Below are 17215 nucleotides of genomic sequence, written 5' to 3'. Positions count from 1 at the left end.
CCCTCACAAAAGGCCTGATTTATCTTCCGGCCCGCTGCAGCGGCGTTTAACCTCAGTTTGATTCGATTGAATTTGATTTCAGTTTAACGTCCATTTCAGAAGCGATTCTATATGAAATGTAGACCTACTGATTACCCTGACATCCGAACCACATGAGCTCCACAACAAGGTAATGTGTTGGATATACCCACACCAACAACTGACCTTCACCTTATCTCCATTCGCATTCAATTCAGTGTGTGAGGGCCAATTGAACACAGACTTTCACAAAAAAAACAGCAGAACTTTCTCGGTTACCTTTATAGTAAAAGAGCTAAATAGCTACAATTATATCTGCTAGCATAAGAGCCATCCAGAAAGAAAGATTTTGTTGCGGAACAGAAACGTCACAGGTACGGTTCTAGAATACAGATCCACCTCCAGGTCCACCGCCCAGAGGCCAAGTTAGATGAATTACGAAAAAGTAAAGTATTTCAAACTATTAACTAACCAAAATAATAGGCTTACTTGCGTAAAGAGTTTCTTCCAATAATCTACTGTATAAAATAACAGCGGGGGCTGAGCTTCCCCCCCAAACGAATATTATTTTAGAATATAAAGGCTACTATTAGAACAAACCCTTGCATGCAAGTGGAATTTTGGATAATTAATAATTTACAATAATTTATTTTGTTGTAATTTACTTAATTTGTCCTCAAGAACAAAAATAACCAGGTACATCAGTTTCTAATACTTCCAGTTTTAGATATGAGGTAAGAACGAAAATGAAACTTATTTTTGGCATGTTAAACCTGTATCAGAAAAATGATTTTTGTTGTCGCATTTTTGTTTTAAGAAAATCAATATTGGAACTGATTCTTTTTTAGAAGATTGCTACTTATCCTGTTTTTAATAGGGATGAATATAGATGGCTATTCTTGAATTGATGGATCGATATTTGAAAACTAGTCCTCGCTCTTTGTTACCAGTTTTGCTCTATTGTAACCAATGTACGAGGAGGTATCGAAAAGTCAGCAATTACTTAGAAGAAATTTAGTCTGAAGAATTCTGCACAGAGCTCTTCTCTACGTAGACACCGTGCCTAGTGACTCATTTTTGTCAGCGGTTCTCCACTTTCCGTTACGTAATAATCTGCAGTTTGGCTTTGAATCCACAGTTCAACATCAGAAATGACGTCATCCCTACTGTCAAAATGTCGTCCTCATTTGTGGGAAGAAAAATAAGTCACTTGGTGCTTTATCCGGTGAGTATAGGTGTGGGACAATTTTTCATATCCTAATTCCACTGTCATCATCATGAAGGCATGGCTTAAAGAGCTGGTGCATTGTCTCCCAACAGCAGCACTCCTTTTGTGCCCAATCCGTGACGTTTCGTTTTTACTTCATCTGGTAATTTAGTCAGGAGATGGTAATAATAGGTACTAGTAATAGTTTGTCCCTGTGGTAGGTAATCTGCCACAGCAACCCTTTCAGAGTCCTAGAAAACGGAAACCATCACCTTGGAGGTAAACTTGTACACTAGAGCCTGTTTAGGGTTAGAGAGGAGGGGTGGTTTAATTGTTTCCTCATTTCGTTGTTTCAGGGTCATAAAAATAAACCCATTTTCATTCGTTGTCCTAGTTTGCGGAGAAAGTTCTCTTTATCTACCTCACAAACATGGAATAGTTTTCTTGCAGCGTCCTAGCGGTTTCTTTTCTGAAAAGGTTGAGCAGTCGTGGCATCCACTGGGTTGGCACTTTCTGAAGATGCAGCTAATTGTGAATAATATTCCAGGCTGACCCATAACTCGTAACACTTTCAATGGTTATCCTCCTGTCTTCCGTTATGATTTTCTCAACTTTCTCCGTGAAGGCGATATCATCAGTGAAAGATGGTCTTCTTGATCTAGAGACGTCCGCGAGGGTCGCGTGTCTCCACTTTCGAATAGCCTTTTCCACTTTGATACCATTTCATAGGATGGGCTTTCATCCTCATAGGCTACTTTCATCTTTTCGTGGATTTGCTTTGCTCATTTCCCCTGAAGAAGGAGAATCTTAATGACGCTTTGTGTCTCAAGCTTATCAATCATCGCACCTTCAGTAATTCAGTTGTCGAAAAAAGAAAGGAAGAATAAACAGAAAGAGTTGTTCTAGCGATTCCAGAATTTCCATGCTTAACTCACAAAAACTCAACTACAGAATGCATATCCAACGGTGTTCTTAGTTTGTCACCTTCTAGATAATTGTACTAATCTTTTGAAATCCTCGTATAAACAGCAAATAGTAAATTTCCACTACTTTCGGTTTAAAGGAGTAGATGCAAATTTTATTGCTATCTCTTTCCCCTGCTTTTGCCCTGACATCTGTCTAAAGACGGGGGGTCGCGGTGGCTCAGTGGTAGAGCGTTCACCTCTGGTGCTTGGGGTCCCGGGTTCGATCCCAGCCCCCGCCAAGTGAACTTTGTGGTGGACAAACACCGTGTGCGTGGGTTTTCTCGGGGTTCTCCCGTTTCCTCCCACTTTCTTCATTCCACCATTTCATTCATTTCTCATTATCACCGTCTCCTTTAGCCTAACCGGCATAACCATGGGACGTAAAACTCAAAGATTTCATTTCATTTTTCATGTCTAAAGACGGAGGGATATGGCTGTTTAATCCTACAATGCATAATGGGACAGATATGGGTCATAGTGGTAAATGAACTGTGCTTTCCTACATAACGGTATGCAGTTACTAATGCATATTGAACGAGATTGGAAGCATTTGAAGCTAGTTGTACTTCCACAGTTTCCACATAGATGGTACTATTAAGCGTACCGGTACTTCCGTTACTCATTCTTGTTTCCATGTGCAGAACTACTTTTTCAAGGACTAGCTCGGGAGAGTAATGCTCCCGGAAGTAGAAACGAGAAACACATTTCTGATTGGTTGGCGTTATCCACTTCTTGCCACGTTGCATTCAAATAGCAGACAACAAAGACTTGCTGCTGTCGGCCTCAGTGGCCGAGTGGGCTAGCGCTACATGCTAGTAATAAAATCATCTTTTGGCGCGAATTCAAACCCCGCCCGAGGAAAGCTTTTTTTACATTTTTTTTACATTTTTATAACACTTATTAAATTAAAATAATATGAAAATAATACTTATAAAAATGATTTATTTATTTTTATGCAGATAAGTAGTTGTAGTACTTATGCCCTTGTACTCCATGATATAGGGTCGTTTTATTCCGCTTGTACTTCATGATATAAATTTTGGGACCAACTTAAAACAACTGGCTAGAATAGCGCGTAAAACAGCTGTCTAGAGTAGCGCGCGGAAAAACGTACTTCCGGGAGTGTTACTCTCCCGAGCGGGTCGTCTTTTTTACAGAAAATTTAAAAAAGATCGTGCATTGTAGGGTTAATAAGACTTCCTACATTTACCGAAAACAGTTTGGAAATACAAAATGCAGAATAGAAACAATATATTATTAAATGGAAAATACATTTGATAGTGTACAAATTTCAGTTACCTACTTTCTTCGTAGTTCATCAAATGTGTCTTCCATTTAATAGTATATTGTTTTATAGTATCAATATAGAGTAATCTTTGCTGTTGAGATTGGTGTAGCAAGATGATTTATTTATGGTTTTAAATCCACCTTTAAGTATCATGTTTTCTTTCTTCTTTCATTTTCAGGAGGGATACCTCAATTGCGTCTTCCTCAATTAGAGCCACTTTATGTACCTGCAGTCAGCTTAGATCAGGGAATTGGAATACTCGGAGTTAGTGTGCTTTTTACGAACACGAAACACTATGGATTCACTAGTTTGAAATTTACTTCAGCAGAGTAAGCACTTGTTCAGTTATTAAATATTAGTATGTATGATCAAATAACGTAGATGTATATATTGAAAATTTCTACTAAGGAGTGGTATGTTTCCATTTAAAAAAAACTGAAGCTGAAGTTTTAACGTAGATAAAGTGTTGGGTCATGTTTGAGACTTTCAGCATTAATCTACCGTGTGTGAACACTTTCTGTGCAGAGAAGGACATTTAAAAAATACAGGTAAAATCTGTTAATTTTCAAAAGAAGAGAAACTCATTTATACGAGGGAGTGCTGATAAAGATTGAGCCTTACCAAGAAAAAATTTAGATAGGAAGCTGAAATTAGCAGGGTATATAGAGCAGGATCTGTACAGACTAAGTTGCAAAATGCAATGTTCTATGATATTAACATCTTTTCTTTCTCATTTCCGAAATGAACATGGCAGCACCTCCAACAAGCTTCAGTCCAGAGAAGCATATTACTGTAATGAAGTTTCTTTTTCTCCAAGGGAAAGATTCGACGCAGATCTACGATTAAGTGAAACAAACTTTGGAGAACCGTGGACCATCATATGCAATTGTCAAACACTGGGTGGCAAACTTCAGAACTGGCCATTTTAATGTTGAAAGTGCAAAATCCAATACAGGCCTGTTTCTGTGTCTGTTCCGGAAAATATACAAGCCATCCAGGACATGATAATGGAAGATCATCGAATATCAGCCCAAATGATTGCTACAGGTTTGTACATATCACGTGAAAGAGTTGGTACCATTATTCATAATGACAGGATATGAGGAAAATTGCAGCAAAGTGGATCCCCAAGCTTCTGACGAAGAAACAAAAGCAGGAAAGAGTGATAATGAGGAACAGAGGACACATTGATCACCCTAGCCTTTCAAGTGTTTCCTCAATCCCCATATTCTCCTGATCTAGCTCCATCCAATTATTATCTGTTCCCAAATCTCAAAATTCATCTCGAAGGTCACAGTTTTCGAAGTGTTCAAGGGGCAACTGATGCTACAGATGAGCGTTTACAGTAGTAGACAGAAGACTTCTATTTACAAAGACTTAAAAAGTTACGGGACAGATGTCGCAAACGCGTTGATCTACTAGGGAAATATGTGGAATAGTGTGGGAGTTTCAGCTTCCTAGCTATTTTTTTCTTGTTAAGGCTCAACCTTTATCAACACCCCGTCGTATAGGCGAGTAACATGTAAATCATCTGTAAATATAGAAACAGCGTTCGCAAATATTATTCATTACTATAGAATTGTAATGCAAAGTTTGCTCCTAGTAGTCACCTAGCACATGTTAATACATGTTTTTCCACTTGGCTTCCTTTACGCATGTAACCACTCTCACTAATACACCTGCTTTTATGAATGCACCCCTTGCAAGCATTGTACCTTCATGTGATAGACACCCTGTGTGCGGATTTTATCATGATTCTCTCGTTTCCTCCCACTTCCATCGTTCTACAATTATCATCCCTCATCATCACCATCTCCTTTAGGATTGGGACATAATCATGGGAATTGAATTTCCAAATACAGTTTCACTCTGCCCTGAACCTTAATGGATACAAAGCTGGTTTGTAGTATTTGTTAGCTACATAGCACAGGTTGATGCTTGTTTTTCGCACCTGCTTTTTCAGTGGCACACAGGGTTGCAGGCATATTAAACATGATACGTTTGCAGACGTCAGTTCATGGGCAAACTTCAACTAAAGTAAGATTGTAGAGGTCGTTAGGAAACAAATAGTGAAAAAAAAAATAATAATGTTTGAACATCTATGTGATGGTGCCCTTCAACTGAACCTGTCCCGAATTGTGTACATGGATATAAGTTAACAGAAAAAAAGTGTAGAATCCATTAGTATAGTATTTCCACAAATAAATATGAGTTAATTTGTGTGTGTGTTTATATCGTTAGGTTAAAATGCCCACATGTGTTTTTTCCGAAGTAGACTTTAAATAATTGTTTTATTTTGCTAATTGGTATATATGGTAAAGATTAAAGCGTAGAACCTCAATAATGTTTGTACATAAAAATATATATATTGATAGTCATAAAAGTGAAACACACAAATATTTAAATCGTATATTTACAAGGCTTTAAGTGGTGCTAATTTAAGTCTTTAAATGAGTCGTGTAATTCCAAAACGGCTCTTGTCCATTTACAGAAAATCTCAGAAAACTTAAAAATAGAGGATCTACGTGTTTTGTAGAATTAGGAATACTTCAGTGTGTTCATCCTCAAATATTTCTAATTCTACAAAACGCATCGATCCTACAGTTTTCTCGGTTTTCTGGGACTTTCTGTAAATGGACAAGAGCCAATTTGGAACTGGTCAACTCAAATTACTGCTCAAAGAAAGACTTATTACGTGAGTTCAGATTCGAAAATATACTTTATTATTTGATTGTGATTAATACACGTTTTCCCTGTATATGTGTTATCTGGGATTTACTACCAGTTGTGAGTAAGATGAGCGAACGAAATTATTGGGATTCCACTATAAAGTATGAAGAGCTGAGTTACCTCTGTTCTTCGTCTGCATATCGACATGCAGATACATGCACATTTGCCTATTACAGTGTAAATGTTGTTCTTTACCATCATGTGAATAAATTAATTGATATATGAAGTATATAATTTAAAAGATTAATTATGCACCACATAGTGATATACGATAGTGTTGGTATAATCATGTATAGATGTAATTAATAGTATCAGTAAGTTATGGTATGTTCAGAGATGCATATTGGTCAGTGCATTTAATACCTTCGACATTTATTGGCAAAAGGAGGCAAAAGGAGAGTGAATTTATGCTGGAACTTGGAAACTACAGAGAGCTAGAACACTTTTTTTCTCTTTTTGATCAAAAAGATCCAATAACTTTCAATCAACAATTTTCTTTTATACCTTACATCTGGAGAACTACATATAGTGTAGCCAAACCCAAACTATTACTTAACTCAGTATGGTGTACTTATTCCGTAGAAAACATGAAAACTCGATCTAGGGGCCGTTCAAAAACTGTCCCCCCTGATCCAAAAACTAATTATTAGCCAAGATCGCAATCGTTGATGCATTTTTTGGATCATTTCTAAAATTCTTGGTCAAGATCGCAATGTTTTGATCCATTTTCTTTGTGATTGCTTATTTTCTTGCGACTTCAGTCTATGTTGTGCAGCTGCATTCCAATGTTTCTAAGAAGTTATCAGATGGCTATTTGTATATGTATTAAATGAAAAGTTACAATATATTAACCTGCTTGGACAACAGCAAGAGAAAAGAGTGTGGCTGCTTTTACTACAACCCACTCTGCTCAATTGCATTGCTTTAAATATCACAAAATTTTTAGCAGCGAACTTCGAAACTTTGAGTTTGAATAGAAGGATCTTTCACACCTTAGAAACAATTTGGTATCTCTAACCCGTTTAACGTCGGTGGTAGTAACGGCTCTTCGGGCTAAGTACCGGACATTCGCTTCCTTTTCCACAATGCACTGCGGTTTTAAAAATGTGTTATTTTAATTTGGCTCATTTTTATGAGAAAAATTATCAATACTGTCGTATAACTCTGTAATGTTCTGGGAACCTTTGCGAATATTCATGATTTTATTTATCATTGTGGTCCATACCGTTAGAGTACTTTAACCCTTTACATGTTCAAAATTATCCCTTGTGTGCCATCTCTCTCTTTAGAAGGTTGGCATGTTTGTTGTGCAGACGACATGCTCACTGTCAGCTGGAGAAATGAGGATAAAATGTTGTCATGTTAACAGTGTTATGTTTTTATCATTGTATTATGTTTGATATTCCACCAATAATTTTCAATTGTCAGAACAAACTTTACCGCTTCAGCAGACTAGAAGGATTGTTGTCTCCCTTTCTTCCGTCAATTAGGATTAGGATTAGAATTTTAGATTTCTTGGCTTTCGGTTTCTAAAGTCATTTAGCCCGTCACGCACATGAGCGATGACGTCCCTCGGCGAGCACACCATCCTGGGAAAGGGAAGGAAGAAAGGATTGGTGAAGGAAGGAAGCGACCGGGGACCTATAAGTGAGGTACCACCCCGGCATTTGTCTGATGTGAATGCTTCCGTCAATTAGATAGGGGGCAGCATGTATTAAGGGTGCTTTAGTAACGAGCTATTATAATTTCATGAAATTAATGCGTAGTGTGATGATTAAAAGTTGTTTTCAGTGCCAAAACTGTATTGTTTATAGGAGTGTCTGATATGAAAATAACCTAGAAAGACTAGAAAATAAGATAGCATACTCAACACTACGATATTACTATTATTAAGTATTTTTTTGCTATTTCAAAATCATGTAAGTGGATGGCGAGTCTCATCGACCCCTGAGTCTAGTTCAAAAGATATTGTCAACCTACGAAGGGAAGAAAGGTAGTTCAGATTCATCCACAAGAGACAACACCACGGCGAATGTGTTGTTCTCTTCTTTTGAAGATTATTCTCAAACCGATAGTGGAGCTTGGTTAATGAGTATTGGTTTGACTCTAACCAAGGAAACTGTGTTGAAATAGTGGAGTTTTCCTAACAAAAGGAAATGTATTGCAGTGACACGTATCTTGTAGAAGATCAACTTTAGTTAAAAAAAATACAAATTCTCTGATTGGCGAGTGGATAAAAGGACAGGATACAACCTACATCATGATGGTTGTTCTGTGGCTCGAACAGTACATTGCCGGACTTGTTATACAATAACCAGAAGATATGTACAATTATAATATCTCCATCCACTCCAGGGGAAGTGTTTGGGATGGTTTTATCTATTACTACAACCTAACACTCTAATGAACAGTGTGATAGCAGGGTGCAACAACAGTATCCTATCTCGAGCTGTTTTTCGAGGCAGAGAAAGGAACCATCAGAAATTTCCTCAATGAGAAAGATATACACAGTAATACTTTAAAACACTTTGTGCTTTATGCTCACTTCTGAGCATAGTGATCTCCAGTAAGTGCAATTAGAAGTGTTACTGGATTATCGGCTGTGATATGAGACGAATTGGATTACGGCATTTTATCAGAGACTTTCAGTAGGACTGCGTTGTCTGTACCTCAACATTGTTGAAGTGCCCGAGTACCACAATGTCAGCAAGATTTGATCTCCAGATCAAGTTCAGAAGATAGACCTCTGGAAAAGGAATTTCTACCATGACGGTGTACATTTCTTTTTGTTTCTTCAAAGTAATTGTTATTTCATGAGGATACAACTTTCATATTTCGGTTCTCTTGAAATCCATATAAAAATATAATATAATTAGTGTTGTGTGTTACAATGTTAATCTCACTCATAATTATTGACATTAATCATGAAGTGTTGTGCTCTATAATGACAAAAATTGAATGTGTGTGTTCTAAGAGTGATGCACCACATAATTTATATATCAATGTTTTCTGTATGTTTAACTTTCATCTCTTAGAATTTGGATTTTTTCATCTCTCCGAGTTGGTAAGTAGCATAATGATCTGTCCCATACATCCATACATGTTTTCTGTTTCAGAAGAGATGTTGTGAGGAGTACCACTCAGGTTTCAGAAACTGCAGACACCTCCTCCAGATGGGAGGAGGAGGAGCTGATGCCTAAAGAATCATCTGCATTTCTAGTTCGTAATGTAAGAGGACACCTTGAAATACAATGCATCATTGCACCAGCTTTCACTTTGTTTACGAAGGCTGTAGAGTATACTCTGGGCACCAAAGTACAGAACCTCTTACCTAGTAGGCATTTTTGAGGAGAAGTTGGCATACAGCATTTTCGCAAAGTTCAAGGTCTACGTAATACAGATATACCGTACGCCACCGAATTTAGGTCTCCGTTGTTTTCTAATATTCGTCAGAAAAAGTGCAACACTATGCAATCTTTTGTGTATCAAGATTGATAGGTACATTGTAGACTTATATGAAAGTCGCTAGATGGCAGGAGATTTAGAACGTAAGTTCACTGCAACTAACATTACTAATAAGAGTTTTTATTTACAATAAGGACGTAATATGATTAAAAAATTAGAAATTTTATATCATATTCCGATATGTACAATCATCACGGTTATTGGAAGCTTGGTTTAAAGCAATCTAATTGGCGCAAAACCTGCCAATCGGATACTAACACGAACATCTTATTCGAAAGGAATGAGAGCTCACCATAGCACTCTTCAAATTGTATGCCTGTATGGAGGATACTACTTCCACAGTTGTTAAGTTTCAAAGAAGAGAATAATCTAGGACCTAAACATGATTCAGAAAACAAAAAGGGACCATATTGATGTACTTGTGCCACTGCTTCAATCAGAACAGTTTACTGCGATCATACCAGCTTTCATTGCAAATAATGAGAACGCGAGCAATGTTTTGGTGAGGATATATCCAGATGGTCCATATATTTCTAGTGTTTACTCGTCCTCAGAGGGATGGAATTTGAGACCTGCATCTCCATGCTTTCCAGCAAATATTGACATATTTTATGCACTACAATCACGTGAACTACTCTTGCTGAGGCACTATCTACCTGAACGAGATGCTTCCAGAAGAGATCAAGAAGGAGTTTGAAGCTAGTAACTTTGCTGTCAGGCATTCTCCACTGCGTTTCAACCAAGTTAGCCGAGATTAGAGTGGCTTGGCTGCATTGGCAAGAAAGGAAGAGGCATTATTGGCATGAGGAGCACCTCAGCTCTCAGCAGATGGGCTCTGTCTTTCAATTTCCATCTCAACTTTCCCACGAAAGTTGCTTTTGACCTAGGCAATAAAAACTATGTTCACAATGAAACAATGAAAGGCAGAATGAAGTTGGATTCAAGATATGAAAATGCATTGATTTTGCATAGATTTGGCCTTTTCTCAAGTAACACGCCTCAGACACTGCAAAACATTTCAAACAAGGACTTTTCTACCCGGGACATTGAGAATGACCTGTTGACAGCAACGCAGAAATAACAGATCGGTTGGATGCCTTTGCGAACGTTTCTGCCAACTGAAGAAAGGATGATAAATTTTAGGGAGAAGCTGCCTCAAAACAAGTATCTCACTTTTGTATGTCTGTATAAAATGAATCAATCAAATGCAAAACTGGGAAAATTAAAAAAGTGAGAGCTGACAGGAACATTCTGCTGCGACTATTTGCTGCATATGAAACACGACATTCAGTTAACCTTAACAACATTATAACGCATGAACTGTTCGTTGTTCCTCTATCTCTTGCAGAAGCAAATGGACAGCTTCGCTCAGGCTCAAAAATAATTCTTGCTAGAATATTAACTGATCTTATTCCTTGTCTGAACCGAACTTTACGGCGAATCACAGGTAATCATTGATGAACAAGCCAAGAGTAATTGGAAGGCCACAGGCAGTACACACTTTCGGAGACCATGCAGATACTTCTGTTTAAAATGTTTTCCAAAGTGAGGAACACTTAAACACATTTATATCACTTTCCATCTTTTCTACCATCTCTCAATAGTGGCACACCGAAACGGCGTGAGTAATGTTCTGTGGGAATCAGGAAACCAATGTATAACAGATATGTGTCTCTTCATGGAAGGATGGAGAACTTTATTATTGACGATAACAAAAAATGAGATTTCTCTCACACCAGCTGATTCTGTAAACATCATCCAACAAGACCAAAGTTGCTGCAGGTGACTTCAGGGGTGAGGAAAGGGTTGAAGCTTCTGATGCAACCCGACACTAATGACTTGCAGGCAAAACACAAAGAAGCTGACCCCAGGGTTATTTTACACAGCGTCAATAGTAAAGCAAGAAGCTTTGTAGTCTCGACAAGAGATATTGACATCTTAGTTCTTCTGGTTAGTTGTTTGCACATGATGTCATGCCAGAAACTGTGAATGATAGCAGGGACAGGAAGGAACAGAAAGTGCATTCCAGTTCAAACCAAGGTTGAAACACTGCAGATGGAACCACAAGTTCTCCAGCTTCTTCCAGCTTTCCATCCTACCACTGGATGTGACTCAACTTCGTGCATTGCTGAACATACGAAGAAGACGTATTGAGATGTGTTTGCACCGCACAATCACCTCCAGAGAGGATTACGAGCTGATACAGTCCATAACGACCACACCCTTAGGGACGATGAAATCTTCTTCTGAAAAGTGTATGGCGCGTTGAATGCTGACCAGATCAATGAAGTTCTGTCTAGAATGTTTGCCAAGGGCATTACAATAGAGAAACTGCTACCAACCATATGTTCTCTTTACTTTCACACACAGCGTTCCCATTACCAGGCATTAGTGTGAAGACAAGTCCATTTGCAGCACCCAGTTCTGCTTTCCCCTTTAACAATGAAATGGAAAATGGAGAATAATTAACCTGTCCCGTATTTATTAACATTGCCACCAATTCCAAACCTTGTGAGGAGTTGATTATTTGTACCTGTACCACTGTATGCAAGACTGTTTGGTGCAACTTAAACCAAACCCATACACACCATCTTGCAAATGTAGGAAGTTGAGTGACACTTGCGTGAATCAGTAACTGAAATTTGATCGGAATTTTAATGTTCGAGCTGATATAAAATCAAGTTTGGTACAATACATCATGTATTTCACATATATGTAATATCATTAGAAAATATCAAATATCCTACAAACCGTTGCAGAGTCATTTCAAGAAAATAATGTTCCTAGGGTATCGAATAACATTCATATTACGTTTGGCGCAGATACATTGAATGGTAAGGAGTAGATCGAAAAAAAATAATTGTAATAGGTTGGTGACACTGACAACTGGGTGCTTGATAGTTTTGAGTCCAGCAATCGCTTTTCTAGAACATCGAAGAATATTCATGCCAACTTTAATATAAATTTTGTTGAGCGGTGAGCAAACTTTTGTGGAACAAACACGTATTTTGAGTTCTGTATGTTACAAAAAATACTTTTTATTATTATTATTTTCTGAGAAATAGTTAATGTTACAGCGTGGCATAGGCAGATATGAATTCAGCAACAATTAATCATACTGAAACAGCACTTGAAGTGTTCTTCCTCAAAAATGCTTACACAACTTTATCCTTGGGGATTTCTCCATATGCGCACCAGAGTAGTAGCTTTTTGTGTTTTTCATCTTAAATTTGGTTTATCACACCTCCTGCCTCTTGCATGTCTGTCTAACCTGTTGATTATCTAAATATAGTCATTATTTTGCATTTGGTATTTATACTCTGAGAACAGTCTAATGGTGCTAGGCTGAAAGAATATAGCAGTATACTGACAGTGGTGACTTAAGGGAAGTCAAGGTAAAGGACATCTCATAAATTTACACAAGTTTTTTTTAGTTATCTTAAGAATATATTAATACTTTATTACTACTCAACCACCACACGCCATACACAAAAGTATTAACTAAATTGTATCGAATTGAAAAGTATGTATCATAATGAATAAGCCAATCTTAATAACTTGAAAATGTGATTTTTCATTAAATGTACATAGATGAATAATAATATTTTTGCTACAAATTTGGAAGCTTCGTCTATTTGAAACTGGTTAATAATAGAACTAATTCTTCCAGACGAGAATTCTCCTCGATGTACACTATATAGGCGAAAACCACTTTGTTAGAGGTCCTTACTGATAGCATTTACTTATTTTTAGTTTAACTATCGACCAACGTGCAGTTATACAAATATTAATACAGAATATATATTATATGTTGTTTAAATTGTAACCTAATATGTATGTCTTCATTTTTATGTTCAAGCGTTCCGAATAACTTTACTTGCATAGACGAAACATCAGTTATTCTCCTCAGGACTGATTCATTGTCGATAACTTTAACATTATTTGTATCAATAAATTTAAACCTTTCGCTTGAATTTTTCATTTCAGAGTTGATCCTAAGAAGTACTATATTCATTTTAATATTTTTGCACCAGCATACACAATAGAAGCAGATTATAATGTCACAGGAAGACTTTTATTCTTGCCTATTTTCGGAGCAGGACCATGCAATATAACTCTATGTAAGTTTAGAATATTTTGGGGGATATTGTTTATACATTTAGCTACCTATAATTAATCGTTTAGAGTGCCAAATAATTGTATACTTTTCTACACAAGTTATTTTAATAAACTCACTTTCTATAAAACCGAGATAATACGTTTACAGAGTTTAATATCATATTAAAGTTCGTATGTAAGTCACTAGTTTAGTGGCTATAAACCAACATGGCGTTTCTCTGTTTCTGAATTTCATGGTTTTCTTCCACAAGAAGAACGTCGCTTTCCTCTAAAAGCAGTGGTCTTGTTCAAGATCATAAAACCAGTCCTAAATGAATGAAAAACATACATTTTCTAATACAAAATATTGTTTGTGTAATTGTTTAAATCTTGTACTATTAATAAGAATTCAAAATTAAACTGTGAAGTTAAACTACTGGAGAAACTTGACATAAAATAAGTAATTTCAATTAAGCAGTGTTCATGCAAAACAATCATTGAAACTGGCATTAAACACTCTGAAAGATTAATAAAAATTACAATAAAAGAATTACACTTACAAAAGAACGAAATACGAGCAGAAAAGTTTAGAAAATGATATTTCCGTTTATAGTACATGAAAATTATGAATATATCTCCTTTATTATAAAATTCAGCATGATCACTTTTTAATATTCAGTTATTTGAAAACAAATTTTGAAATATACTCAACTTTAGAGAACAGAAGAGCAGCAGAAATAAGGAAAAGGAGTTTTATTCGAGTAAAAGCAGACGGCCTTAACAGATGATGTCTGCAATTAAATCTGTTGTAATCTTTTAAGTAGAAAGCTTTCATTTTGTTTCTGATATTGGTAAGAAAAGAAGACACAGGACTAGATCTGAAAGCAAGCCAAGTCCAATGGAATTGAAATTCGCTTTCTAACAAGAACTTTTCCGAGTGAGAAGTAAATCAAAATATGTTCGACCCACATAGTGTGAAATACATGTTGGGAGGATGAATCTTAATCAGAGTATTGATACGGAAAGAATAAATCAACGTGGAAGATTGCCATAACAAGTAATTTCCAGGGAGAAAAAGACACTCTAGGATAGCACATGATGGGAACCAAGTCATATTCCAACTGATGAAAGACCCTAAAGGGAATCAATCACAAATTAAGAAGAAACAATCCAAAGGAGAAAGAGTTTCTTTCAGTGTTGAAAGAAGTGACAAACTTGAATTGGGTTAGTGTATTTGCTAATCACTTTACGGAATTCTCCGTACATGTGACACGCAAAAGTTTGATTACAACGTCCAGCTGAGAGATAGGTGGAAGTATGGAGTGGTCAACTTCAACAGAATCGACCACAACATAACTCGCGTGCAACAAGAAATATACATGGTTTCCCTCTGATAAATATTTTCCTGTTGACGAGTATCATTTGGGCAGTATATATCTCGTGTATAGCTTCAATGAACAATATCGCAGTGACCATCAAGCAAAGTGACCAGAGTAGGATGAAGGTTTAATAAAGCCCTGAGATAGGTAATAAGGTTGTCCAGTTGTCCTTTGTCAATGATAAAGTGTATTGTGTTCAACATATATTATATGGTAATCAATGGGCTTAATATGCGTCTGAATCCATTTACACACGACAAAATACGTAGTTTAAATACAAAATAAAATGAAACAATTTAGTTTTACGTTACACGTTTAGGCCGTGAGGGCAAAAGAAGACGATGATGGGAAACGAATTAAATAGTGGAATGAAGAAAGTGTGAAATAGGAGAACACCCGAGAAAATCCACATACACGGTGTAGCGTTCTGAGATAAACGAGTGTAGAACAGTAAAAAGAAGAAGAAGAAAGACAATTTAGTGGAATTGGGACATCTTTGTCTTCATGGAACTTCTGTTTTATAGGAAAATAATTTTTTGTCTTGCCTAGAGATTACTGAAATGAGTTTTGGCTATATTAAGAAGATGTATAACAGACATTGTACCAAGTAGTTGAATGTTGAGAATAAATGCATGATCTACGCAACGTGGGAATTATAGTGTTTTGTTATGAATGTAAGAGATCCGATACAATTATGGTCTGCACATGGATTGGAGACTGCTGGAAAATATAGTTTAGGTTATTGATAGCAACTATTAGAGTATAATTAGTGAAATTACAGTAAAGTAGTTAAGCTTGACATTAATAGATTTAATATTTTTGGCGCATCAGCGTGGAGCATAGAGTTTGGTATTGTATATATTGCGAAGTGATAGTGTAACTAGTGAAACCACGATGGATAAGTTAATCGCATTACATAAACCCATTCGTACATTGTATACAAAGATTATCATTAGTGCAAAAGAAGAATTGAAGCAGAGTAGTCCGAATGAAGAAAAAGTAAGAGTGTATATTACGAAGTTAAATAGGCTGAGTTGCGTCGGGACCGTAATACGGCAAATTGCGAATACGTTAAAATATTAAATAATACTTTTGATAAAGTGGATACTTTCAAATATCTAGGATCAATATTAACAGACGAAAATCATATTCACGATTCATGTCGACTAAAAGCAGGGAATTCGTGTTACTATTCGGTTCAAAATCTCTTATCGTCGCGAATTCTGTCGAGAAATTTGAAACTTAAAATATACAAAACGATAATCATGCCTGTTGTTCTGTATGGTTGCGAAACATGGTCGCTTACTCTGAGAGAAAAATGAAATGAAATCTTTAAGTTTTACGTCCCACGCTTATGCCGGTTAGGCTAAAGGAGACGGTGATTATGAGAAATGAATGAAATGGTGGAATGAAGAAAGTGGGAGGAAACGGGAGAACCCCGAGAAAACCCACGCACACGGTGTTTGTCCACCACAAAGTTCACTTAGCAGGAGCAGGGTTTGAACCCGGGGCCCCATGCACCAGGGGTGAACGCTCTACCACTGAGCCACCGCGGCCCCTTACTCTGAGGGAAAAACATAGACTGAAAGCATTTGAGAACACGATCCTTAGACGAATATTCGGACCCAAGAGGAACGGGAATGGGGAATGGCGGAAACTTCATAACGAATAACTACATAATTTATACGATTTACCCAACATTGTTAAGGTCATCAAGTCTAGGAGGCTTAGGTGGCCAGGTCATGTAGCTAGAATGGAAGAAAGTAGAAACGCTTTCAACGTCTTGACTGGAAGACCAATCGGAAAACGACCATTAGGAAGACGCAGATGGGAAGACAATATTAAGATGGGTCTCGCAGAGATAGGAATACAAAGAAGCTGGATCCAATTGGCTAAGGATAGAAGTCAGTGGAGAGCTTTTGTGAACGCGGCATTGAACCTCCGGGCTCCATAGGCCATAGAGTTAGTTAGTTAGTTAGTTAGTTAATAGGCTGAGTACAGAACTTGCTGATTGCGATACAAAGATTCTAGAGCAGTTAGCAGAAGAAGTAGACGCAATTGACGT

The 17215-nt window shown here is 37.0% G+C and overlaps 1 protein-coding gene across 1 annotated transcript in view; it reads left to right on the top strand.

Annotated features, from left to right (window-relative positions):
* The window catches only part of LOC145691986 (protein takeout-like), an 89124-nt gene that overhangs the window by 34932 nt on the left and 36977 nt on the right, over positions 1-17215 (top strand). Inside the window, exons 3-4 of the mRNA XM_081767282.1 lie at positions 3657-3807; positions 13661-13794. Coding sequence (XP_081623408.1) covers positions 3657-3807; positions 13661-13794 — 285 coding nt within the window. The remainder of the gene's footprint in view (positions 1-3656; positions 3808-13660; positions 13795-17215) is intronic.

This window comes from Thermobia domestica, chromosome 8 (assembly GCF_964235325.1).
Source record: "Thermobia domestica chromosome 8, izTheDome1.hap1.1, whole genome shotgun sequence".
Taxonomy (NCBI): Eukaryota; Metazoa; Arthropoda; class Insecta; order Zygentoma; family Lepismatidae; genus Thermobia; species Thermobia domestica.
This window is presented reverse-complemented; position numbering and strand designations above follow the sequence as displayed.